Source organism: Ranitomeya variabilis, chromosome 6 (genome assembly GCF_051348905.1).
Source record: "Ranitomeya variabilis isolate aRanVar5 chromosome 6, aRanVar5.hap1, whole genome shotgun sequence".
NCBI lineage: Eukaryota > Metazoa > Chordata > Amphibia > Anura > Dendrobatidae > Ranitomeya > Ranitomeya variabilis.
Window position 1 is genome coordinate 372,460,948 of NC_135237.1, and position 27,122 is coordinate 372,488,069.

Below are 27,122 nucleotides of genomic sequence, written 5' to 3' on the forward strand. Positions count from 1 at the left end.
AGCTTAGGCTCCTCAAAAACATCCCGATAGTCAGACAAAAACGCAGGGACCTCAGAAGGAGTAGATGAAGCGATTGAAATCAGAGGTGCATCATCATGAACCCCCTGACATCCCCAGCTTAACACAGACATTGTTTTCCAATCCAGGACTGGATTATGAGTTTGTAACCATGGCAGACCAAGCACTAGTACATCATGTAAATTATACAGTACAAGGAAGCGAATCACCTCCTGATGAACGGGAGTCATGCGCATGGTCACTTGTGTCCAGTACTGCGGTTTATTCATAGCCAATGGTGTAGAGTCAATTCCCTTCAAAGGAATAGGAACTTCCAGAGGCTCCAGACTAAAACCGCAGCGTTTGGCAAATGACCAATCCATAAGACTCAGGGCAGCGCCCGAATCCACATAGGCATCGACGGAAATGGATGACAGTGAACAAATCAGAGTTACAGACAAAATGAACTTAGACTGCAGAGTACTAATGGCAAAAGATTTATCAACCTTTTTTGTGCGTTTAGAGCATGCTGATATAACCAGAGCTGAATCACCACAATAAAAACACAATCCATTTTTCCGCCTATAATTTTGCCGTTCACTTCTGGACTGAATTCTATCACATTGCATAGTCTCAGGTGCCTGTTCAGAAGACACCGCCAACTGGTGCACAGGTTTGCGCTCCCGTAAACGCCGATCAATCTGAATGGCCATAGCCATAGACTCATTCAGACCTGTAGGCGCAGGGAACCCCACCATAATATCCTTAATGGCCTCAGAAAGACCATCTCTGAAGTTTGCAGCCAGGGCGCACTCATTCCACTGAGTAAGCACCGACCATTTCCGAAATTTTTGACAATATACTTCCGCTTCATCATGCCCCTGAGAGAGGGCTAATAAAGCCTTTTCAGCCTGAATCTCCAGGTTAGGTTCCTCATAGAGCAATCCCAGTGCCAGAAAAAACGCATCCACACTGAGCAATGCAGGATCCCCTGGTGCCAATGCAAATGCCCAATTCTGAGGGTCGCCCCGCAGGAAAGATATTACAATCTTGACCTGCTGAGCAGGGTCTCCAGAGGAGCGAGATTTCAAAGAAAGAAACAATTTGCAATTGTTCCTGAAATTCAGGAAGGTAGATCTATCTCCAGAAAAAAACTCTGGAATAGGAATTCTAGGTTCAGACATAGGAGTGTGAACAACAAAATCCTGTATGTTTTGAACTTTTGCAGCAAGATTATTCAGGCTGGAAGCCAAACTCTGGACATCCATGTTAAACAGCTAAGGTCAGAGCCATTCAAGGGTTAAGAGGAGGTAAGAAGCAGCTAGACAGCAATTAAGGGCTAGGCAGCAAAACTCTGAGGGAAAAAAAAATAAAAATTCCCTTCAACACTTCTTTTTCTCCTGCTTCAGCCCAAACAATTAACACTTTGTGGGCCGGCTATACTGTCATGTTCCCAATGGCAGGGAATTAAACACATAACACGGGCAAAAACAGGACGAGCTCTAGGGTGATGGAACCTGAGCTGACCGCGATCCTGAACCTCAACACTCAACTAACAGCAGCCGGGGAACGTTCCTGGGGGGACTCTAGACGTCTCGCGCCAGCCGGAGATCTAGCTGCCCCTATCAGGAGAATCACAGACCTATCTTGCCTCCAGAGAAATATTCCCACAGAAATAGAAGCCCCCCACATATAATGACGGTGAAATGAGAGGAAGGCACAAACGTAGTTATGAAAACAGATTCAGCAAAATGAGGCCCGCTTAAGCTAGATAGCAGAGGATACAAAAGGTGAACTGCGCGGTCAGCTTAAAACCCTTCAAAATACCATCCTGAAATTACTTGAACTCATGTGCCAACTCATGGTACATGAGTGGTAATTTCAGCCCACTAGAGCAACCAGCAGCAGAGAATTACATATCTGCAAGCTGGACTAAAAACATGAAAGCAAACATGAAACAGGGAAATCCAGACTTAGCTTGTCTTGAAGGCCTAGGAGCAGGTAGCAAAGGTAACAGAGACACACTGATACATTGATAGCCGGCAAGGGAATGACAGGAAAGCCAGGTTAAATAGGAAACACCCAGCCTCTGATGGACAGGTGGAAACCAGAGACCGCAACCCACCAAAGTCACCCAGTACCAGCTGTAACCACCAGAGGGAGCCCAAAAACAGAATCCACAACAGAAATCTATAAAGGTAATCTGTCACCTACTTTTTCGTATATAAGCTGCGGCCAACGCCATCAGGGGCTTATCTACAGCATTCTGTAATGCTGTAGATAAGCCCCCTATGTGACCTGAAAGATAACAAAAACAAGTTAGATTATACTCACCTGGGAGGGCGGTCCATTGCAGTCTGGTCCAATGGGCGTCGCGGTCCAGGTCCGGAGCCTCCCATCTTCATGCAATGACGTCCTCTTCCTTGCTTCCTGTCGCGGCTCCTGCGCAGGCGTACTTTATCTGACCTGTTGAGGGCAGTGCAAAGTACTGCAGTGCGCAGGCGCTGGGCTTCTCGGACCTTTCCCGATGCCTGCGCACTGCAGTACTTTGCTCTGTCCTCAACAGGGTAGATAAAGTACGCCTGTGACAGGAAGCAAGGAAGAGGACGTTACTGCATGAAGATGGGAGGTGCCGGACCCGGACCGCGACGCCCATTGGACCGGACCGGACCTCCCCTGGGTGAGCAAAATCTAACTTAGTTTTTTATCTTTCAGATTACATCAGGGGCTTATCTACAGCATTACAGAATACTGTAGATAAGCCCCTGATGGCGGTGGCCGCAGCTTATATACGAAAAAGTAGGTGACAGATTCCCTTTAAAGATCAAAATGTGTACTGTACTTGCATGAAACTTGAAGGGTACCTCCTTAAATTGACAGATCGAAACCATCATTCTAGCTGGTGAGCCTCCAGTAGTAAAAGATTGGGAAACCATTACTATTTTTTCCTGGAGTATGGACCTGGTACCATATTAGAAGGACATCACCTTTTGACCTAAGTATTCTACAATGAAGCTTTTGAAAGCTGCTTTTGATTGTGGTGTCCTTTCATCTCCATCTGAACACCCAAAGTACAATTTGTTCCTTTTGGAAAAGCACCTTTTTTGTGGCACAAACTGCGATCTTTTTATGAAAAATATCACGAATCATGGTACTGGTAACCCAGCTTAAAGGACTAGTGTAGGAAAATGGTCTACTGAGGAAGATTTGTTGCAGACTTCGCCAAATCAAATAGAAATCTTCAACACAGAGGACAGGACATGGTTTTGAAAGCTCTAAAATCTGTACAAATAATTGATAAAAAAAATTACAGGTTGGCATTTGTGACGTCACTTGCCTGACAAAAGACAAGTGTAATTTGCAAATTGCCATCTCCAATTCTCTTTGCTGCTACCTGGAAGCAACAGTTAATAAACGATTGTCTCTGTGGTATTATGTAAATTGCATTTTTGTTCTCAGTTCTTTGACTAATCCTCAAAGACTTGTTTCTCCTTTAACAAGATGATTTACGGTGATAAAGGAAATGTTGGCTCTCTACCTATCTAGTGTTTGACTGAGGTTACAGCTTAAAACAATGACTGGATTACAAAAAGGGCAATATTATTCAGCAGCTTAAAATAGGTGTCAAAACATTTCCCGTCCAAGTTAAATCAAATGTTAAAACTGAAATGGTACTGAGGTGAGGAAACAGATTAAAGTAGTTTGGACAGATTGCTGGCAGTTGCTCATGCCCCGCAGATAAAAGTTTATCTGGCCGTATGTGCAAAACTTCACTCTAGTCATTTGTCATTCTTCACAGTCAAGCAGTGCACTTCAACAGATCACTACTTTTAGACAACTTTCTAAATTCTTAACTCAATACCATAAAGCTACTAAAACATTCCGAAAATCACAAAGAGACTCTTATTATTTGGACGCTTTCAGTACAGCCACACTAAATTAATCTGTAGAGAAACAGCACATTTCGACCCACATAGCTAAAATACAGTTGCGTGGAAAAGTGTTTGCCCCTTCCTCATTTCCTATTCTTTTGCATGTTTGTCATACTTGAATGTTTCAGATAACCAAACAAATTTAAATATTAGAGAACGATAACACAAGTAAACAAAAGATGCAGTTTTTAAATGAAGGGCTTTATTATTAAGGAAATAAGAAATCCAAACCTACAGGGTACTGCGTGAAGAAGTGATTGCCCCCCATTAAAACATAAATTAACTGTGGTCTATCAAATCTTTAGGAAACTGAGCTCAAATTCCCTAGCCACACCCAGGCCTGATTACTGCCACACCTGTTCTCAATCAAGAAATCACTTAAATAGGACCTGCCTGACAAAGTGAAATAGACCAAAAGATCCACACAAGCTAGACATCATGCTGTGATCCAAAGAAATTCTCAGACAAATGAGAAAGTAACTGAGATCTATAAGTCTGGAAAAGGTTATAAAGCCATTACTCAAGCTTTGGGACTCCAGCAAACCACAGTGAGAGTCATTATCCACAAATTGCGAAAATATGCAACAGTGGTGAACGTTCCCAGGAGTGGCCAGCTGACAAAGTTACCCCAGGAGCACAGCAACAACTCATGCAATAGGTCACAAAAGACCCCACAACAACATCAAAAGAACTGCAGGCCTCACTTGCCACAGTTAAGGTCAGTGTTCATGACTCCACCATACTCTGCATGGTAGAGTTCCTAGACGAAAACCACTGCTGAGCAAAAAGAACATAAAGGCTCGCCTCAGTTTTGCCAGAAAACATCTTGATGATCCTCAAGACTTTTAGGAGAATACTTTGTGGACCGACTAGACAAAAGTTGAACTTTTTGGAAGATGTATGACCCATTACATTTGGCGTATAAATAATACAACATTTCAAAAAAGGAACATCATACCAACAGTAAAATATGGTGGTATTAGTGTGATGGTCTGGGGTTGTTTTGCTGCTTCAGAACTTGGAAGACTTGTTGTGGTAAATGGAACCATGAATTCTGCTGTCTACCAAAAAAACCTGAAGGAGAATGTCCGGCCATCTGTTCGTGGCCCCAAGCTGAAGCGCACTTGGGTTATGCAACAAGACAATGATGCAAAACACACCAGCAAATCCACCTCTGAATGTTTTAAGAAAAGCAAAATTAAGACTTTGGAATGGCCTAGTCAAAGTCCAGACCTTAATCAAATGGACATGCCGTGGCCTGACCTTAAAAAGGCGGTTCACGCTCGGAAACCCTCCAATGTGGCTGAATTACAATTCTGAAAAGCAGAATGGGCCAACATTCCTCCAGAGAATTGTAAGAGACTCATTACCAGTTATCGCAAACGCTTGATTTCAGTTGTTGCTGCTAAGGGTGGCCCAGCCAGCCATTAGGTTTAAAGGGCAATCACTTTTTCACACTGAGGCCTGTAGGTTTGGATCTCTTTTCCCCTTAATAAAGGCCTTCATCTAAAAACTGCATTTTGTGTTTATTTGTGTTATCTTTGTCTAATATTTAAATTTGCTTGGTGATCTGAAACATTTAAGTGTGACAAACATGCAAATCAATAGGAAATAAGAAAGGGTGCAAACACTTTTTTACACAACTGTACATCTATGCAACCAAAGTCCATGGTAACACTAAAAGCATAATTGCTACTTAAAGGTATTAAGTAGATTAACGTAGCCCACACCATGGGCAGCATGAATCACACTGCCCGGTTGCACAATTGCAGCGGTGTATATTTTCCTAAGAAAAGTTCAGGTACTTCAGAGAAAATATACTAAAAAGGGAATCTGTCAATAGCATCAACCCTCCTAAGCAGTCTATATAGGCATATGGGCAATAGGAAACTGAATGAAATGATACCTTGATATCTGCAATCCAATGTATTATTCCAAAGAGACTCACTTGTTTCTTTATATGTAAATGAGCTGTTAAGATCTATGAACCGGACATGGATTTCCCTGAGAATCTGCCTCCAGAGTTTATTGTAAATGAAAAGGAATGCTATCAGTGTGAGAATAAGTAGAGGGAAAAGGAGACACCAAGCCCAATATGGTCTAATCCAGAGAAGGAATTAATCTAGGTGTGATTAAGGGAACTTATCATCTTTCAAGGTTGTTTTTACTCACAAGGATTTAAGATATATCAGCTGCTGCAGCACCCTCAAACTATGAATTCCCGTCATGTTGACCAAATGGTAGGAGGATGAGGGTTGCTGGATGCAAGAAACCAAGGGAAGCTGGTGAAATTAACAAAGTGATTTATTCTCTACATGGTTCGTAGTAGGAAAGACATTTTCATCAGGTGAAAAAAACACAGCAAGCTGTTTCTCCTGATGAAGAAGTTAGTCCTACTTCGAAACCTAATTTAATAAGCCATCATGTGCCATTTACACCCATGGGTGGAGTGGTGCTCCGCTGGCGGCTGTTAACCAGTGAAATCCTGCTGTCAATCACTGACAGATTTAACAGGCACTGGATGGAAGCAAGTCATTCATCCCGTTCATCATCGCCTCTGTCACGTGATCGCAGTGCACTGATCGGTTGTCAGGACAGCCGGGAGTCAGCTGATGACCGCCGTGCCTGTCGATCCTCCTGTGAACGCAGACCGGTGGACGGCATTCATTGGAGATCGTGATTTCTGCTATACAGAACAGTGCCGATGCACAAGTGATCAAACAATAACAGCTTCATGTCCCCTAATCCCCCAAAATGACTAAAAATACAGTTAAAAATGAGAAAACCTGTTAAAAATATGAAAAAAAATAAAAAACACAAGTTCAAATCGCCCCCCCTTTGCATTAAAAATAAAACAAACAAACAAAAAAATACACATATTTGGTATCGCTGCGTTCAGAATTGCCCGATCTATCAAAATCGAAAATAAATTAATTTGATAGGTAAACAGTATAACGAGAAAAAAAAATCCAAACACCAGAATTACGTTATTTTTGGCATCTGAAATATTGCAAAAGAATGCAATAAGAGGTGATCAAAATATCGTATCTACCCCAATAAAAAAGTCAGTTTATGGAGCAAAAAATAAGCCCTCACACAGCCCTGTATCCAGAAAAATTCAACCATTACAGCTGTCGGAAGATGGCGACACAAGCAACATTTTTTTTCAGCACTGAAATAGAAAACTATACATGCTTGCTATCTGCGTACTCGTACTGACGTGGAGAATCCTATTGCCAAGTCAGTTTCACCATATAGTGTGTATGGTAAATAAAAGAAAAAAAAAATATTCAACTGCATTTTTTTTTTGCAATTTCAGCACAATTGGAATTTTTTTCCCACTCCCCAGTGCATCACATGCTAAAATTAATTGTATCATTCAAAAGTACAACTTGTCTCAAAAAAAAAAAAACAAGCTCTCATACGGCTATGGGGACAGAAAAATAAAAAAAAAAAGTTATTGCTCTTAGAATAAAGGGAAGGAAAACCGAAAGCACAAAAAGGGAAAATCGCAATGTCATGAAGGGGTTAACTGTGCATGGTGTTTGAGGCCGATCATAACAGCAGCTCTCCTAAATACTAAAGACGCTTGTACTGAATGAAATGGAAAATTCTGCAACTGTAGTAGTCATTAAATCTTGGCATTTTCTGGGGAATTTGGAGACAAAAAACAACTTGTTATACAGTATTAGTTATGCTGAGCTGTTTAAATTGTTCTTGCTTGGTTTATCAGGAACAGCAGAAAAGTTGCTAATAAACCCAATTTGCAATAGAAGGTGAATAATTTTGATTGCATCGATAACAAAGGATCCACCATTCACAATAGGTGGCGGTCACAGCTCATCCCATCCCCCTCTGCATTGACATCTGCACATGTTGTACAGTTTATGAGTGAGAGTCAGTCCACTGCAGGCTATAGTCCATGTAGCTGTTGTAAACCATTTCTAAATGTTATTAGCAGAAGCTTAAGCAAAATGGAAGCCAGTGTAATTATGGATAGAAAAGAAGATCTGTTATTATAGCTGGTTTACATGATTAAAAATAGATTGATAGGCCTGAACGGTGACGGAACTCCTGAATGTTGCAGAAAATAGGAAAGACAGTAGTTTGATAGACAGTAATTCCTCATTAAAGCGGTTCTGGTCTTATAGAGGTTGTCCACTACTTTTTGATTGATGATCCATCTTTAGGATAGGTCATCAATGTATGATCGGTCGGGGTCCTACACCCGGCATCCCCGCCAATCAGCTGTTACCGGTCGGAAATACTCACTTGTGGAGATGGCAGTCTTCTGGTAGTGGCCGCCGCAGGGAACCGCACATCCGCCTTTTATTCAAATCGACAGTCAGCTCTGCAAATGAGTATTTCCAGCCGGCAGCAGCCGAAGATGACACTGGTAACTGCTGATCGGCGGGGATGCCGGGTGTCAGATAGGTCATCAATCAAAAAGTAAGCTACAAGTCTGCAGTCCCTCTATGTGACTTGTGAATCCTCCCAGCACGCGCAATGCGTGGTGCCGAGAGCAGTCAGTCATGTGATTTGTATTCTTCTGGCCACATTCCGACTAGACTGTATCCAACCTCCTTCAATACACTTGCATTGAGAGAGGCCGCACCCATCTAGTCGGCACATAGGCAAATCACATACTATTGGTCAAGCGCCTGCCGCTCCTGGCATCAGAGTGACTCTAGACTTGTAGTTTAAAGACTGGACAACCCCTTTAATCATAATATACAGCCCATTCCATTGATTGGGGACCAAATGTTATCAGAATCTTTGTAATCTGAAAACTTCAGCGCCATTGCTGTCCATGGCTGTGTCTTGAGAAGCCGCTCAATCTCACTCACTATTATGGGACGGAGCTGCAGGACCAGACCCATCCTATAAAATAGAGTGGTCCTTTGTAAACATTCAGATCTCATACAGCCCGTTTAACACTGAACCCATTTAATCTCATTATAATTAAAAATAAAAAGAATTGTAAAAAAACAAGTACCGTATATACTCGAGTATAAGCCGAGATTTTCAGCCCATTTTTGGGGGCTGAAAGTCCCCCTCTCGGCTTATACTCGAGTCATACCCGGGGGTCGGCAGGTGAGGGGGGGCGGGGACATCCTGCTCCCGGCGCGGTCCCTGGACGTCCCTGCTTCTTCCAGCGCTGCAGCTTCTTCCTGTACTGAGCGGTCACATGGTCCCGCTCATTACAGAAATGAATATGCGGCTCCACCTCCCATAGAGGTGGAGCCGCATATTCATTAATGTATGAGGGGTAACGGTGACCGCTCAATACAGGAAGAAGCTGCAGCGCCGGGGAAGAAGCAGGGACTGCACAGCGCCAGGAGCAGGTAAGTATACGGGGAGGGGGAGCGCAGCGCAGCGTGATATTTACCGCTCCTCGTTCCAGTGCGGCTCTGTCTTCATCGTCCTCTGGCAGTGACGCTCAGGTCAGAGGGCGCGGTGACGTAGTCAGTGCGCGACCTCTGCTGAACGTCAGTGCCGAAGACGGAGCCGCACGAGGAGCAGGTAAAAGTGCCGGGGTCCTGAGCGACGGAGAGGCGAGTATGTGATTTTTTTTTTTTATGGCAGCAAAAGCAAATGGGGCAAGTGGCTGTGCGGAGCATGTGTATGGGGCCATAACACTTGTGCAGCACTATATGGAGCAAGTAGCTGTGCGGAGCGTCTTATGGGGCCATAACACATGTGCAGCACTATATGGGGCAAGTGGCTGTGCGGAGCATCTGTATGGGGCCATAACACTTGTGCAGCAATATAAGGAGCAAGTGGCTGTGCGGAGCATCTGTATGGGGCCATAACACTTGTGCAGCACTATAAGGGGCAAGTAGCTGTGCAGAGCATCTTATGGGGCCATAACACTTGTGCAACACTATAAGGAGCAAGTGGCTGTGCGGAGCATCTGTATGGGGCCATAAAACTTGTGCAGCACTATATGGAGCAAGTGGCTGTGCGGAGCGTCTTATGGGGCCATTACACTTGTGCAGCACTATATGGGGCAAGTGGCTGTGCGGAGCATCTGTATGGGGCCATAACACTTGTGCAACACTATAAGGAGCAAGTGGCTGTATGAGCCATGATGTATGATGATGGCCATGAGCCATCATGGGGCCCATCAAACTTTATGGAGCATTATATGGGGCTCCTGATTCAATATGGATATTCAAAAACACTTAAACTACTGATGTCTCAATTAATTTTACTTTTATTGGTATCTATTTTTACTTTTGAAATTTACCGCTAGCTGCTGCATTTTTCACCCTAGGCTTTTACTCGAGTCATTAAGTTTTCCCAGTTTTTTGTGGCAAAATTAGGAGGGTCGGCTTATACTCGGGTCGGCTTATAATCGAGTATATACGGTAGGTTATGGAGGGTCCACAGAACAACTTTGCCCAAACATACTAAATTAGACTTTAAAATATTCAGATACATTTGAAGAAGCCTGCAACTATGAAGAGAATTTGGCGACCAACTCTTCCATGTGATATTTTGTTTTAAATACACAATTGACATACCTGTTTTCTCTGAAGTCCTGAGAAACACCATGTCAGCTGGGATTCTTTGATTCTGCAAATTAAATAAATGGTCACATAAAAAAATAATTCCGATCCAGATATGCAATATGGTTCTAGCATCCAAAGGTCGCAAACAGGATTGAAATGCAATTAAGATAGGATTTATCCTGGTACTTTATATTCTGCATTTGCAATTTAGAAATCAATATTTTAAAAAATTATACAATAAATAAGTAACAGTTAAGCCTCTCAGGCACTTCCAATTGGTGAAGCGTCAGTGCGCACAATGAATATTAATGAAGACGGAGATTATTTTATCTTTTGTAAATTTGTGCAGATTGTAATAGTAAGAATTACACCCTGAATGGTCAGGCCTGCTCTATGCTTCAAGGAGCAGATGAAACAATATGACCCTTATATTAATTTCTTACTAAATAAGAGTCTATTACAGCTATACTGGACTTTCTATTACATTACATAGATACATAGAAAGAGCCTTTGTGCTGGTCACTACTTCGGTTTTTATCCAATTGTAGCATTAAATGGCTTATCTCATCAAGGATCAAGCTCCAGAGACCCCAAGGCAGCAGCTGATTGGTAGGGAACATTACCGCTGGTAACACAACTGATGCCACAAGTAACACTTAAAGGGAATCTGTCACCAGGTTGTTGCTACCTCAACTGAGAGCAGCATAATGTAGGAAGAGAGACCCCGATTCCAGAGATGTATCACTTAAGATTACTGGGTCAGCAGTTGTGACACAATCAGAGTTTTTAGATGAAGCATTTAATAGCTCAGAAAGCTAACCCCGCCCACACCCCAGCTGTCTGTGTACATTGCATATTGACAGAGCTGTAGTCCAGGAAGTGATCATCTCTTGATGATAAAATATTTACTGTATGGAAACATCAACGCATAGCCTAATAAGTGACATCTCTGAAAGTTGTGTCTCAGCCCCTACCTCATGCTGTCCTCATATTACATAGCAAAAACCTGCTGACACATTCCCTTTAAGGCACCCCCGTGCATTGGACTTAAGTTGGCGGATCCCACAGGTATCGGAATACCAGTCCAATGTGTTTGTGGCCTCCCGACTCTCCCCAATAGATCATATATTCATTTGATTAAGCCGCTGCCAAACGATTCTTCTAGGGAACACAGGAGCACTTTGCCAGGCTTAGCGTACCAGTATATGGAATGGTCGGGAGAGGTAGCTGTTGATAAATATCAGTCAGTCAGCAGTTATCTAATGTGTATGGAGGACTTTAGGATTAAATACGAACATTTTAATAAATGGATATCTGTTTAATACATAGATGGATCAAGTGTAGAAAAGCCAATGTTTATTAGCAACTTTACACTTTAGCTAATAGAGGGAATCCCAATAGGAGGACTGGCCTCTATAATGTCCACTTATCAAACCAAGGAATACAGCAGCACTCCCATCAATGTTTTTATCCTCTTAATATATTGCAGTCATCATATTTTATAGCACTGTGTACTTACAATTGCTCAATTTGCCTTTCTACCCAGTTAATTCTTCTCTTTCTCTGCTCTATGTTGAAACAAGAAGTCTCTTGTCCCTGCAAAACTCATTCCCCTATGCAACTCCTGACCCAGCTACTCCCTCCTGCCGCCAGGGACTTTTGCGGTGAATCGTGACTCATGCAGCTAAAATTGACTTCCAGGATGGATTCCGCAAGTCAGTTTTTAATCTCGTGATGTCATAGACCTAATGGAAAACAGAAGAATTAAAGGGAATCTGTCACACCCTGGACAATTTTTATCTATGGTTTAACCATTCAATTACCTGTATGACCATAGTAATAGATAAAAATTGTCCAGGCGGTGGTGGTGACAGATTCCCTTTAACTGGGTAGAAAGGCAAAATGAGCAATTATAAGTTCACAGTGCTATATAATTCAATGACAGCAATATAATAGGAGGATAACAATTTTGATGGGAGTGCTTCTTTAGTATAGCCTATAATTCATATATTCAATGTTTGCTTAGAGTTTAATGCAAAAAGTGCAGTTGTATTCTTTGTATAATGCAGTGATAACGGCTTGCACCTGTTCACATTGGATTCATTCTGTCAGGAGGTGCGGGCCAGTCTTTGCTGTTTATAGTACTCATATGTCCTTACAAAGCATAAGGGAAGGAGAAATAAAACATCTTCACAACTTAGGCATGATAACTTTTGATGGAAGAAACTACAGTAAATCCACCTAAAAATGTACAATACATAAATAGACAGATTTATACAGAGGTTTTTACATTATCAGAACAACAAATAAGGTTTTGTAATTATTTAAAAATTGGTATAGGTGTGTACTCTGCTAAAATCCACTGTTTTTTCTATTTATTTTTTTAATTCCATTCACATACTAGACATGTCATTGAAAAAGATGTTTCTTTCAATGACATCAGTTTTAGATTGTTTAAAAAAAAAAAAGCCATCTGGCATCCCAATCCATAGGAATATAAGCAAATGCTACCCATCCGTCAGTTTTCAAATGCTGATCTTCACACAGTCAATCCTAATTTATATCCTCAATTCAAAATTACCAAGGTGGCAAAGTAAGAGGAGCTAGAACACTGGATATAGCATGTCATACGTAGATAATTGAAGTAAAGCGCCACGGGCTACCAGACAATGCAATCTGCTGGGAAGCAACATGATGACATCATAAGAAAAGTACCATAAAACTCTGCTAGATCGCAGAAGTGGAACAGATGTTCTTGCTGTGTATTTTTATTTAGCAGAGCCGATTCATAGAGAGTGCAAAAGGCTGACCTAAGGCTGCAAAAGCACACTGTGCATTCAGCTATTTACAGATGTTTTATACATCTGCTCATTTTGCTAAAGCTTTTTTGATTGTAAAACTAGCTGTGACACAAAAAGATTGCTTTCAAAGACAACCGAGTCCCATATGTGAGAATACAGTGGCAGACATGATTATTGCACCTTCATCACGTGCCAAAAAAGGGAAAAAAATACATATTCTGGGGGTCAATCGTGAATCAAAGTATGGTAAAACAGTGGAAATAAGGGCAGCAAATACATAGTATAAAAGGCCCTAAACATGCGGTATTTCATATTGTTTTGCAAGCAATCCATTCCCATAGTGTTGCACAGCAAATCAGGGGCTATCATAAGCAGTATAAAACATAGGGGCTGTACAAGGAACACTATTTTATGCCTGTACTGTGCAGGGATAGAATCGCAGAGCACACAGGACTACTTCAGTACTGATGTACTAGATTGAAAATGGCAGTCATAGTCTGTGAATAGAAATTCAAGAGATGTACAGTGAACTCTTGCAGCAGTCTCATCACCACCACTCAGTGTGTGACTGTGAATGTAATGCAGTATTACAGCACTCATCGCAGAATTTGCAACTAAATCCAAATTCTGAATTCAAGGCTTTTTTTCTCTTTGAAAACAAAAGTGTGATCCCTGTATTTTGAGACGGTCTCATTTTTTTATTTTTTTTTGAGAAAGTGATTTAATCCCGAAACTTAGACACAAATGTTAATATACCAGTGTGCTCTTTCTTTAAAAAAAATGTTTTGAGTTTGCGTCATTGTTCCAATAGTCTAATATTAGTGATGACCAAACCCGAACTGTAAAGTTCAGGGTTCATACCAAACACCTAGGGTTCGGTGCTGAACTCCGAATACAGACTTCTTGCGGAAATGCATTGTTCTGTTCAGGGTCCATTTCCGAATAAAATTTGATGAAAGGCTGTAGTGCAATCAATCAACAAGCTTTGAGGCTGTGGACACTTCCGAAGCCGTCACAGCTGTGCCAAGTATTAGAATGGCTGTGATTGGCAAGGACACCACGTGACCCGGACTGTATAAATGCCGGATCACGGGTTGCGCCATCATTCTATTCTCAGCCTGGTGCAGAGTACCCCAACAGCCTGGTGCACAATGCCCCAACAGCCAGATGCAGAGCGCCCCAACAGCCTGGTGCAGAGCACCCCAACAGCCTAGTGTAGAGTGCCCCAACAGTCTTGTGTAGCGTCCTCTAACAGCCTGGTGCACAATGCCCTAACAGGAGTGGGTGGAAGATAATGCGGAGGTATAATGAGGTCCTAGACCCCTCCGAGCCAAGTTTGGAGGAAGAGGAGGTGGTCACGCTGTCTCGGATGCACAACAAAAGGAGGAGCAGGGTGAAAGTATAGCGGCCGGCCCCTAGAAAGTACTGTTCGTGACCTCAAGCTGAAGGGCACATGGACAATGCAGGAGGATAATGATCCAAAACACACCAGCAAGTCCATCTCTGAAAGGCTTAAGGAAAACAAAAGTAAGACTTTGGAGTGGCATAGTCAAAGTCCTGACCTTAATCCGATTAAGATGTTCTAGAACGATCTTAAGAAGGCAGTTTATGGTCAGAAACCCTCCGATGTGGCTAAATCACAACAATTCTGCAAAGATGAGTGGGTGAAAATTCTTCCAAAGCATTGTAAAAGACTCATTGCCAGTTATCGCAAACGCTTGATTGCAGTTGTTACTGCAAAGGGTGGGTCAACCAGTTATTGGGTTTAAAGGGAACCTGTCACCAGGTTTGGCCGATATAAGATACAGCCACCACCTTGTAGGACTAATCTACAGCATTCTATAATGTTGTAGATAAGCCCCTGATCCGACCTGAAAGATAAGAAAAATAAGTTTTATTATACTCACCCGGGGGGCAGTACGGCCAGATGGGTGTTGCAGGTCCAGGTCCGGCGCCTCCCATCTTCTTATGATCACCCTCCCTCCTGCTTGCTTCATGGCTCCCCGGCATCGCGCTTATGTGCAGGTGTACTTTTCTGCCCTGTTCAGGGCAGTGCAAAGTACTGCAGTGTGCAGGTGCCAAAAAAGGTCAGAGAGGCCCAGCGCCAGCACACTGCAGTACTTTGCTCTGCCCTCAACAGGGCAGATAAGTACGCCTGTGCAGGAGCACGATACCAGGGAGCCATGAAGCAAGCAGGAGGGGGGTGATCATAAGAAGATGTGACACCCATCGGACCGGACTGCCCCCCGGTGAGTATAATAAAACATAGTTTTCTTATCTTTCAGGCTGGAACGGGGGCTTATCTACAACATTATAGAATGCTGTAGATAAGCCCTGAAAGGCGGTGGCCGTATCTTATGTCGGCCAAACCTGGTGACAGGTTCGCTTTAAGGGGCAATCACTTTTTCACACAGGGCCCTGTAGGTTTGGACTTCGTTTTCCCTTAATAATAAAGACCTTCATTTATAAACTGCATTTTATGTTTATTTGTGCTATCCTTGCCTAATATTTAAATTTGTTTGGTGAGCTAAAACATTTAAGTGTGACAAACATGGAAAACAATAGGAAATCAGGAAGAGGGCAAACAGTTTATTTCACACATCAACGTTTTTGTCCAGGTCGGGTGACATGAACAACTCTAGCTAGGTGCAACCTAAGTGTATTTGATGGGATTCAAAATGTATGGTAAAGGCGTGTTCAGGTTGAAATGATTGAAAAAGGGTAGAATTAGAAAAAAAGTCATAGTCAGGTGTCAATGTTAAAGGTTGGGAAAGTGGATGAATCAAGAAAAAGTTGACCAAAATACCGCAGGCCATCTCTTGCCCAAAATGTACCTTACGAGTGATGTAACAGGTGTGGCATGTTGTCATTGAGCTACAGAGAAGTATGAAGAGAAATAAAAGTATTGTAGGAAAGTATGATTCTAACCAGCACCCATGCCTAAGCCACCGCCTGTACCTGAGACACTACTTTAAGTGGCCACACAACTATTTTTAAGTTATTTTACATAAAATGGTAAAACCATTAAGGCCTGCTATTAAAATCATTTCTCTATCACAGTGATCAAAAGCCAATAATTATAAAGTCCTCCCCCCAGTGTCATCCCCTTAGTTTACTTTTTTTAATTTTCTAATTTTATTTCTTCCATTCTTTGCCCTTAGGGTTAGGGTTGGAGCTTGTTCAAAAGTTAAAAAAAAAAAAATGATGACGATATGACGAGTGTTTAGCAAAAGTACTCGATACTCAAGTTTGCATCGGGTGCTCAGGTATCGCGCAGTGCTCAAGTAACATGCTTGAGTCCCTACCCCACATGTTTTGCAGCTGTTAGACAGCCCAAAAAGAAATGCGGGGATTGCCTGCATTTTTTTTGGGTGTCTAACAGCCGCAAAACATGCGGGGCAGGGACTCAAGCATGTCACTTGAGCACCCGCGATACTCGGTGCATACTCAATGCAAATTCGAACTTGCTCTCATCACTAACGATGACATAAAAAGACCTAATGTTAACAAATGTTGTGTAATACCTTTGGGTTCAAAATCCTCACTATACCCCTGGATAAAATGCTTGAGGAGTGTACTTTCCAAAATGGGGTCACTCATGGGGGCTTTCTGCTGTTTGGGCGTCTCAGGGGTCCTGCAAATGTGGCATGGTTCCCGCAATCTATTTCAGCCAATTTGTGTTCCAAAATTAAAATATTGCCCCATCTGTTCCGAGCCCTACAATTTGTCCAAACAGAACTTCTTGATTACATGGGGGTATTGCCGAGCTCATAAGAAAGTAGGTAAACTGTGGGGTCCACTTTTTGCTGTTACCTCTACAAAAATTAGAAATTTGGGACTAAAGCCAAGATTTTAGAGGTTTTTTTTTGTTTTTTTTCCATTCCAATTTGCATTAATTCCTGTGTAGCAACTGAAGGGTTTAAAAATTTCCCAACAATAGTTTTTAAGCATTTGAGGGGTGTGGTTTTTAAAATGGGCTCACTTTTCTGGATATATAGGCCCCTCAAAGTCAATTTAAATCTGAATAAGTCTGTAAAGAAACAGCTTTCATAAATATGTTGAAAAAATGAGAAATTGCTACTACACTTTTAACCCCTCTAACATCCTAACAAAAAAATTATGTTTCAAAAATGATGCAGATGTAAAGTAGACATATGGCAAATGTTATTTATTAATCATTTTGTATGGTGTAACTAACTGATTTAAGGGAATAAAAATTAAAAGTTTAAAAATGGCAAAATTTTCAAATTTGTTAAATTTCCGATATTTTCATATATACGAAAGTCATATCAATCAAAATTTACCACAAACATGAAGTACAACATGTCATGAAAAAATCTCAGAATCAGTGGGATCCGCTGAAGCGTTCCAGAGTTACAGTAAGGCCATGTGCACACGTTAAGTATTTTTCGCGTTTTTTTCGCGTTTTTTCGCTACAAAAACGTGATAAAAACGCGAAAAAAACGCTTACATATGCCTCCCATTATTTTAAGTGTATTCCGCATTTTTTGTGCAAATGTAGCCTTTTTTTCCGCGAAAAAATCGCATCGCGGAAAAAAAAGCAACATGTTCATTAAAATGCGGAATTGCAGGGGATTCCGCACACCTAGGGGTCCATTGATCTGCTTACTTCCCGCATGGGGCTGTGCCCACCATGCGGGAAGTAAGCAGATTATGTGCGGTTGGTACCCAGGGTGGAGGAGAGGAGACTCTCCTCCACGCACTGGGCACCATATAAGTGGTCAAAAAATAAGAATTAAAATAAAAAATAGTCCTATACTCACCCTCGATGTCCCGCGCAGTGTTCCCGCCTCACCGCTGCACGCTGTCGCTTCGGTTCCTGTAGCTGATGTGCGGTGAAGGACCTTGCCGATGACGTCACTGTCCTGTGATTGGTCGTGAGTGGTCATGTGACCGCTCACGTGACCGTGACGTCACGGAAGGTCCTGTGCGCACAGACCAGCTATAGCAAGAGGAACGGACGCCGGTGAGATGTCTGGGTGAGTATAAGCATTTTTTTTATTTTTTTTATTATTTTTAAACATTCTATCTTTTACTATAGATGCTGCATAAGCTGCATCTATAGTAAAAAGTTGGTCACACTTGACAAACAGTATGTTTGACAAGTGTGACCAACCTGTCAGTCAGTTTTCCAAGCGATGCTACAGATCGCTTGGAAAACTTTAGCATTCTGCAAGCTAATTACGCTTGCAGAATGCTAAAAAAACGGAAAAAAAACGCAAAAAAAAAAATGCGGATTTCTTGCAGAAAATTTCCGGTTTTCTTCAGGAAATTTCTGCAAGAAATCCTGAACGTGTGCACATACCCTAAAACCTCATAAAGTGACACTGGTCATAATTGTAAAAATTTGGCTTGGTCAGGAAGGTCAAAATTAGGCCCGCCACTAAGGAGTTAAGATGACTCAGAAATGTCACTGTTAAAGGGAACCTGTCACCCCGTTTTTTGAAGATGAGCTAAAAATACCATTAAATAGGGGCAGAGCTGGGCGTTACATTAGTGTCTTTTGTGTGCCTTTATAACCTACCTAAGCTGCCGAAATACCTTTGTAAAGTCGCCGTTTTCTGCTGTCACTCACACTGGTCTGGTCATATGGGCGTGGTGACAGCGCTGTTTCTCCCCCAGAAACCTGCTCATCATTACGTTGGTGGCGTAGTGGTGTGCGCATGTCCAAAGCGAAGATCCACTGCCCAGGAGATTCAAAACAGCGCGGTCTTCGCTATTCGCCGTTTAACGGTGGGCGCGGCCATCTTTCCTGTGGCCGCGCGTGCGCAGATGGAGCACTCTGCTGCCCGGGGCTTCAGGAAAATGGCCGCCGCGATCTCCATCTGCGCACGCGCGGAATCCCGCGGCCATAGCGAAGACCGCGCTGTTTTGAATCTCCCGGGCAGTGGATCTTCGCTTTGGACATGCGCACACCACTACGCCACCAACATAATGATGAGCAGGTTTCTGGGGGAGAAACAGCGCTGTCACCGCGCCCATATGACCAGACTAGCGCGAGTGACAGCAGAAAACGGCGACTTTACAAAGGTATTTCGGCAGCTTAGGTAGGTTATAAAGGCACACAAAGACACTAATGTAACGCCCAGCTCTGCCCCTATTTAACGGTATTTTTAGCTCATCTTCAAAAAACGGGGTGACAGGTTCCCTTTAAATTCTAGTCAAATATTAAAGGGAACCTGTCACCCCCCCCCCCCCCAGGCGTTTTTAACTAAAAGAGCCACCTTGTGCAGCAGTAATGCTGCATTCTGACACGGTGGCTCTTTTAGTTATTGGTGCTGTAACTGCAGAAATAATCAGTTTTGTAATTTGTCATAAATACCTTTCTTCAGTCATGGAGGCCGGCGTTTCCCCCCTGCTTCAGACGCCACACAGCCGTCACTCAAATCTTCTGGGTGCCGGGCGCCGCCTCCTCACCACTGTTTTGAAATGAGCTGGCGCCTGCACTCTTTTCTTCTGCCTTGGGCAGGCACAGTGAGTGCTGCCCGTCCTCTATCCTCATATGCAGTCCAGCTGACTGCGCCTGTGCGGCCGCCCTGCCTGTGAATCCCAGCCCCGCAATGTGAATAAATCAGAAGACACTGCGGGGCTGGGAATCACAAGCAGGGCGGCCGCACGGGCGCAGTCAGCTAGACTGCATATGAGGAAAGACGGGCAGCTCTCACTGTGCCTGCCCAAGGCAGGAGAAAAGAGCGCAGGCGCCGGCTGATTTCAAAATAGCGCTGAGGAGGAGGCGGCGCCCGGCGCCAAGAAGATTTGAGTGACGTCTGTGTGGCGTCTGCAGCAGGGGGGAAAGGCCTGCCTCCTTGACTGAAGACAAGGTATTTAGGACAAATTACAAAACGGATTATTTCTGCAGTTACAGCACCAATAACTAAAAGAGCCACCGTGTCAGAATGCAGCATTACTGCTGCACAAGGTGGCTCTTTTAGTTAAAAACGCCTGGGGGGGGTGGGTGACAGGTTCCCTTTAAGTTGTGTGTGTATACAGTATACAGGGGTTAGTAGAACTGTTTACAACAAGCAATAATATAGGATGTGGTAAGTAACAGGCAATTGTTACCTTTTCTACAATGATTAGGTCTCCAACTTGAATATCTGAACTTTTCACTTGCACTTTACCTACAATAAAAATAATATTAGTCTTTTTGGTTTGCTTTATCCAGACAGATTAGAAGAAAAGAAAAAAGTAATAATTTAAAACATGGAGACATAAATTAACATAATGGCCATACATATAAGTTAGGCTACTATCACTAAGTTACCAAATTAGGTATATTAATCATTTTTGGGGGCCCTAAAATCTGTATCATATTGTGTCCGGACAAAAAGGGACATGTTTCCAGGTGTGGTAACAACAGTAGGACTCTAAGAAACTATGGCCGGCATTCCTATGGGTCAATGTGACCCGGCCTTGACAGGAGTCACTGCGGCCAGCAATGTCATGGAACAGTACCATGATAATTGGTTACTGTCACTGGTAATGTCATGGGTTTTGGTCACTGGCAAGGCCATGGGTCACTGCGGCCGCTAAGGTTATAAGTCACTGTCACTGGCATCAACATGTGTCACCATGGTCACATTGTTACTGGTCATTGCCAGTGCCACGGTCATGGGTCACTGTGGCTGGCATTGTGATGGATCACTGTGGTTGGCAGCGTGACAAGGCACTTGGCAGACTAGATGGCATATCATTGTGGCTGATAGCAATAAATTGCAAAAGGACATAGGAATTCTCCAAATTCAGGCTTCTGTATACAAAGTTCCATACAACATGTCTGTTTTTTATGGAAATTTAGATATGAAAGCCTGATTTTGGAGAATGTGTACAGTACAGACCAAAAGTTTGGACACACCTTCTCATTTAAAGATTTTTCTGTATTTTCCTGACTATGAAAATTGTAAATTCACACTGAAGGCATCAAAACTATGAATTAACACAAGCAAAAATATATACTTAACAAAAAAAGTGTGAAACAACTGAAGATATGTCTTATATTTTAGGTTCTTCAAAGTAGCCACCTTTTGCTTTGATGACTGCTTTGCACACTCTTGGCATTCTCTTGATGAGCTTCAAGAGGTAGTCACCGGGAATGGTCATCCAACAATCTTGAAGGAGTTCCCAGAGATGCTTAGCACTTGTTGGCCCTTTTGCCTTCACTCTGCGGTCCAGCTCACCCCAAACCATCTCGATTGGGTTCAGGTCTGGTGACTGTGGAGGCCAGGTCATCTGGCGTAGCACCCCATCACTCTCCTTCTTGGTCAAATAGCCCTTACACAGCCTGGAGGTGTCTTTGGGGTCACTGTCCTGTTGAAAAATAAATGATGGTCCAAATAAACGCAAACCGGATGGAATAGCATGCTGCCGCAAGATGCTGTGGTAGCCATGCTGGTTCAGTATGCCTTCAATTTTGAATAAATCCCCAACAGTGTCACCAGCAAAGCACCCCCACACGATCACACCTCCTCCTTCATGCTTCACGGTGGGAACCAGGTATGTAGAGTCCATCCGTTCACCTTTTCTGTGTCGCACAAAGACACTCAAAATTTGGACTCATCAGACGAAAGCACAGATTTCCTCTGATCTAATGTCCATTCCTTGTGTTCTTTAGCCCAAACAAGTCTCTTCTGCTTGTTGCATGTCCTTAGCAGTGGTTTCCTAGCAGCTATTTTACCATGAAGGCCTGCTGCACAAAGTCTCCTCTTAACAGTTGTTGTAGGGATGTACCTACTCCTACAACTCTGTGTGGCATTGACCTGGTCTCTATCTGAGCTGCTGTTAAGCTGCGATTTCTGAGGCTGGTGACTCGGATAAACTTATCTTCAGAAGCAGAGGTGACTCTTGGTCTTCCTTTCCTGGGACGGTCCTCATGTGAGCCAGTTTCTTTGTAGCGTTTGATGGTTTTTGCCACTGCACTTGGAGACACTTTCAAAGTTTTCCCAATTTTTCGGACTGACTGACCTTCATTTCTTAAAGTAATGATGGCCACTCGTTTTTCTTTCCTTAGCTGCTTTTTTCTTGCCATAATACAAATTCTAACAGTCTATTCAGTAGGACTATCAGCTGTGTATCCACCAGACTTCTGCTCAACACAACTGATGGTCCCAACCCCATTTATAAGGCAAGAAATTCAACTTATTAAACCTGACAGGGCACACCTGTGAAGTGAAAACCATTTCAGGTGACTACCTCTTGAAGCTCATCAGGAGAATGCCAAGAGTGTGAAAAGCAGTCATCAAAGCAAAAGGTGGCTACTTTGAAGAACCTAGAATATAAGACATATTTTGAGTTGTTTCACACTTTTTTGTTAAGTATATAAATCCACATGTGTTAATTCATAGTTTTGATGCCTTCAGTGTGAATTTACAATTTTCATAGTCATGAAAATACAGAAATATCTTTAAAAGAGAAGGTGTGTCCAAACTTTTGGTCTGTATTGTATGTTTTGCAATTTTTTGAATTCTGGAGACTGGTAGAGACTAAGGCCCCTTTCACACATCAGTTTTTTGCCATCAGTCGCAATCCGTCGAACTTTGAAAAAACGGATCCATCGAAAATGGTCTGTCCAGCGGCCAGAGGCAACGGACAAAGTAACGTTGTTTTGTCCGTCGAAAAAACGGACAGCGACGGATCCGTCGCCGTCTGTCCTTTACTAGAATGGAAGCCTATGGCGCCGCATCCATCAAATTATGGAATCCAGCAACGGATTCTGTTTTTTAACTGAGCATTCTCCAATATAATTAGCCAGATCCGCTAGTCGGATCCATCCAAAAAATGGATCCGTCGCATCAGTTTTTCACAATCTGCGACGGATCCGTCGATCCAACGGATTGTGACTGACGGCAAAAAACTGATGTGTGAAAGGGGCCTAACTAGTAAGAACAATCTGCTGAACTATAAGAGAAACTCAAGGTTAATTTGTGCTGCTTGCAATTGGATTTGGAGTTTTGTGGTTGACCCCTGAATAATACCCAAGAACTAAGTACAGTAATTATAACACAGTCTTCTAACGTTCTCTTTTTAATTATTGTCACGCCTTATGGTGTGGTACGTAGTACGGCTTCTGGATTTCGGAAACTCCACACATTACATTACATTTAGGATTTGTCCTAGTAACATCAAAAATTATCCAGAACTTCATTCAAAATAGTTTTTATCTTGACAAAGGGTAGAATAATCTTAAAGTTAGTAAATTGACTGATGTTTCATAGACTTCTAATGGTTACATCAAGTTGTGCAGCACATGTTGTCTAAAGTGTAATTTGCAAATGTGTAGATCAGAAGGCTCCCAACAGCAAAACTAATCTGAACAGGAAAGATAGCAAGATAACTAGAGAACAGAGTTTATATGTTGTTTCATTTTGTATGTCTATAAAGTCATCTACTTTTGCAAGCACTAGTGCTACAGGTCCATGGAAATGTAAGACGTCCATTATGCACTTTAGAGCAAAAGCGATCTCCCACATAAGAGAATATTATGTACAGCTGAGACAATTGCTCATGTTACTTAATGAAGCATTTGGGTTGCATTCACCCTCTGTATCAGATGCACTGACACTACAGAAAGCAGTATAGGGTAAGCAATGCATCAAATGCTGTTTACTGATTTTGTTACATTACAGACTGGGTTTAGTTATTTTTTATAATCCGATTTGTTTGTGATGCATCAGCACCAAACAGCCTAAGTTGGTGAAGTGAAGTGAAAAAATTTATGGGATCAAATAATAAAATATGGCATATGCATGTGTATTCACTCTTTTTGCTATGAAGCCCCTAAAAATTTCTGGTGCAAGCAATTACGGTACCTTCACAAGTCACATGCTTAGTGAAAATAAGTCCACCTGTGTGCAATCTAAATGTCACATGGTCTGTCAGCAAATACACACCTTTTTTGGAAAGGCCACAGAGGCTGCAACACCATTAAGCAAGAAGCCCTACTAACCTAACAATACCATGAAGACCAAGGAGATCTCCAAGCAAGTCAGGGATAAAGTTGTTGAGATGTACAAGTCAGAGTTGGATTATAAAAAAATATTCCAATCTCTGATAATCCCCTGAAAGCACCATCAAATCCATTATTATCAAATGGAAAGACCATGGCACCACAACAAACCTGTCAAGATAGGGCATCTCACCAAAAGACTCAGCCGAGTGAGGGCATTAATAATAATTAGCACAGAGACCAAAGGTAAACATGAATGAGCTGCAAGGTTCTCAAGCAGAGACTGGGGTATCTGTCCACATGACCACAATAAGCCGTACACACCATAGTGGTGGCCTTTATGGAAGAGTGAGCAGAAAAAAAGTCTTTAATTACGCTCAACAATTGTAAGACTCGTTTTGAGGTTGCCAAATGACATGTGGGAGACTCCTCAAACGTTTGGAGGAAGGTGCTCTCGTCAGATGAGACCAAAATTTAATTTTTTGGCCACCAAGGTTAACTATGTCTGGCGCCAAACCAACACAGCTCATCACCCCATGAACACCATTTCCACAGTGAAACATAGTGGTGGCAGCATCATGCTTTGGGGATGTTTTTCAGCAGCAGGGACAGAGAAAATGGTCAAGGGGAAGATGGATGATGCAAAATGCACGGATATTCTTGAGCAAGACCGGTTTCAGTCTGTCACTGATTTGAGACTGGGAGGTTCACCATTCAACAAGACAATGACCCAAAGCAAACTGCTAAATCAACACTCGAGTTGTTTAAGGGGAATTGTGTAAATGTTTTGGAGTGGCCTAGTCAAAGCCCAGACCTTAATCCAATTGAGAATCTGTGGTCAGTCTTGAAGATTGCTGTTCTCCAGAGGAAACCATCTAATTTGAACAAACTGGAGCAATTTTGCCTTGAGGAATGAGTAAAAAACCCAGTGGCAAGATGTGAAAAGCACATAGAGACTTATCCAAATTGACTTGCAGCTGTAGTTGCCGCAAAAGGAGACTCTACAAAGTACTGACTTTAGGGGCGTGAATAGTAATGAACAATGAAGCTTTCAGTTATTTTGTCCTATTTGTTGTTTACTTCATAAAAAAATGAAATGTTCACAGATGTAGGCATGTTCTTTACATGAACTGATAAAAACTCTCAAAAAACAGTGACATTCCAGGTGGTGAGGTAGCAAAACACTACAAATGCCAAGGGGGAGAATACTTTCGCAAGCCACTGTATACCTACCTTGTGTCATATTTAGTATGTGTATAAATGTCTCACTGCCACAGAGGACAGCACAGGTCTCTCCAGAAAGCAGCCTTGTGTACTCATAAGTCAGCTCCATTTACTTAATGCATCCACTCTATGTACAGTAAATTAAATGCCGGCATAAGACAGCGCCTATAAAAATCTAATTGTTTAAGATTGTAAAAAGTTTACAGCGGATATGTAACGATGGCATAAGCAGAAAATGAAGTGATATTTATTTACTAACCTCTAATGGTCAGCTTGCTATATAATTGGGAATTCATTTCTTTGTCTCGTTTGAATCTTCGATATTCATCCGCTGCTTCTCTTACCATTGTTACAGCCAGAACAAAACCCTACAAATAAACAGGGCTAATTCTTAACATGGAAGTAAAAATACATACAGACCTATACAATGCTATATTATCCTCCTAATGGCCAGGCCTGAAAGGGAATTGTTAACCATTTATTCAGGTTTTTTTTCACAGTCTATCCCACTTTTCAGCAGCCATAGCTATTTCAATTTTGTGAGAAGCACCTGTATTTAACTACTTAGCACCAATGGATATTCCTGTACGTCCCGCGTAGGAGTCGGCACATGTGTAGGGGGCACAGCAGCTAGATCCAATTGCCATTTTACCAGTCAGATGCCACACTCAATGACTGACAGTGACTTTAAATGGAAGTGGTGCCACATGTACCCACTCCCATTAAAAAAAGAATATATATATATATATATATATATATATATATATATATATATATATATATATATATATATATATATATATATATATATATATATTATTTTAATTTTTTTCCCCCATTTTGGAAAAAATATAAAAAATAATCATATATTTTATCAACTTATAAAAGTAATTAATCCATATGTTAAGCGCCGTAAAGAATAAAGAAGAAAAAGCCAGAATTTAACATATGTACCCCAAAATAGGATAAAAAAACACCAGCCCGCCAAGCAAAGAAACAAGCCTGCATACCAATTAAGTGCTGAAAAAATAAAGTTATGCGTCTCAGAAAATTCTGAATTTTATAAGCAACTAAAATAATAATAATAAAAAAAAAAATACAGGTTTAGAACCATGATTTTTGTACTAAATGCAGAATCATATTGCCAGGTCAAATTAACCACAAAATAAATGATAAAATAAAATCCAAATAACTGAAGGAGAAATTGAATTTATTTTTCAATAATTAATTCATCTTATTTGGAATTTGTTTTCCAATTTTTTAGTACACTGATACCATTCACTTTACCATACAATCAAAACTACAACCTGTCTTGCAAAAAACACATCCTTATTTGGCTAGGTTTATGGAAAAAAAGATCATAAACCTAATTTGGAAGATATTTTAGTAAAGGCAATGCGCACTACTACTGGATTCAGTAATAGTATCATAATCTGAAGCTACAATAAAACCATACAGAAAGCAGTATACATATAAAACAGACATTAAATAAATTAAGTAGTAAAAACCAAACTTACCAGTGGGGCCCAGTAGGTGTACAAGTAGCCTATCTTAAGAGCAGTCATAAACTGGGAACAGGCAACTACCAGAAAATATAGATTCAAGAAAAATTTGAATTGTTGATATAAAACCTTGGGGACAAAAACATAATAAAAAAAATAAGCATAAAACAACATGTAGAAGAAATGAC

The 27,122-nt window shown here is 41.8% G+C and overlaps 1 protein-coding gene across 2 annotated transcripts in view; it reads right to left on the reverse strand.

The window, feature by feature from the left end:
- ATP9B (ATPase phospholipid transporting 9B (putative)) overlaps window positions 1-27,122 on the reverse strand; it is a 428,187-nt gene that overhangs the window by 322,571 nt on the left and 78,494 nt on the right. For both annotated transcript variants that reach the window (XM_077270058.1, XM_077270059.1), the window contains exons 4-7: window positions 26,950-27,063; window positions 25,692-25,800; window positions 20,329-20,387; window positions 10,457-10,508 (exon numbers count right to left, since the gene is read on the reverse strand). In XM_077270058.1, coding sequence (XP_077126173.1) covers window positions 10,457-10,508; window positions 20,329-20,387; window positions 25,692-25,800; window positions 26,950-27,063 — 334 coding nt within the window. The remainder of the gene's footprint in view (window positions 1-10,456; window positions 10,509-20,328; window positions 20,388-25,691; window positions 25,801-26,949; window positions 27,064-27,122) is intronic.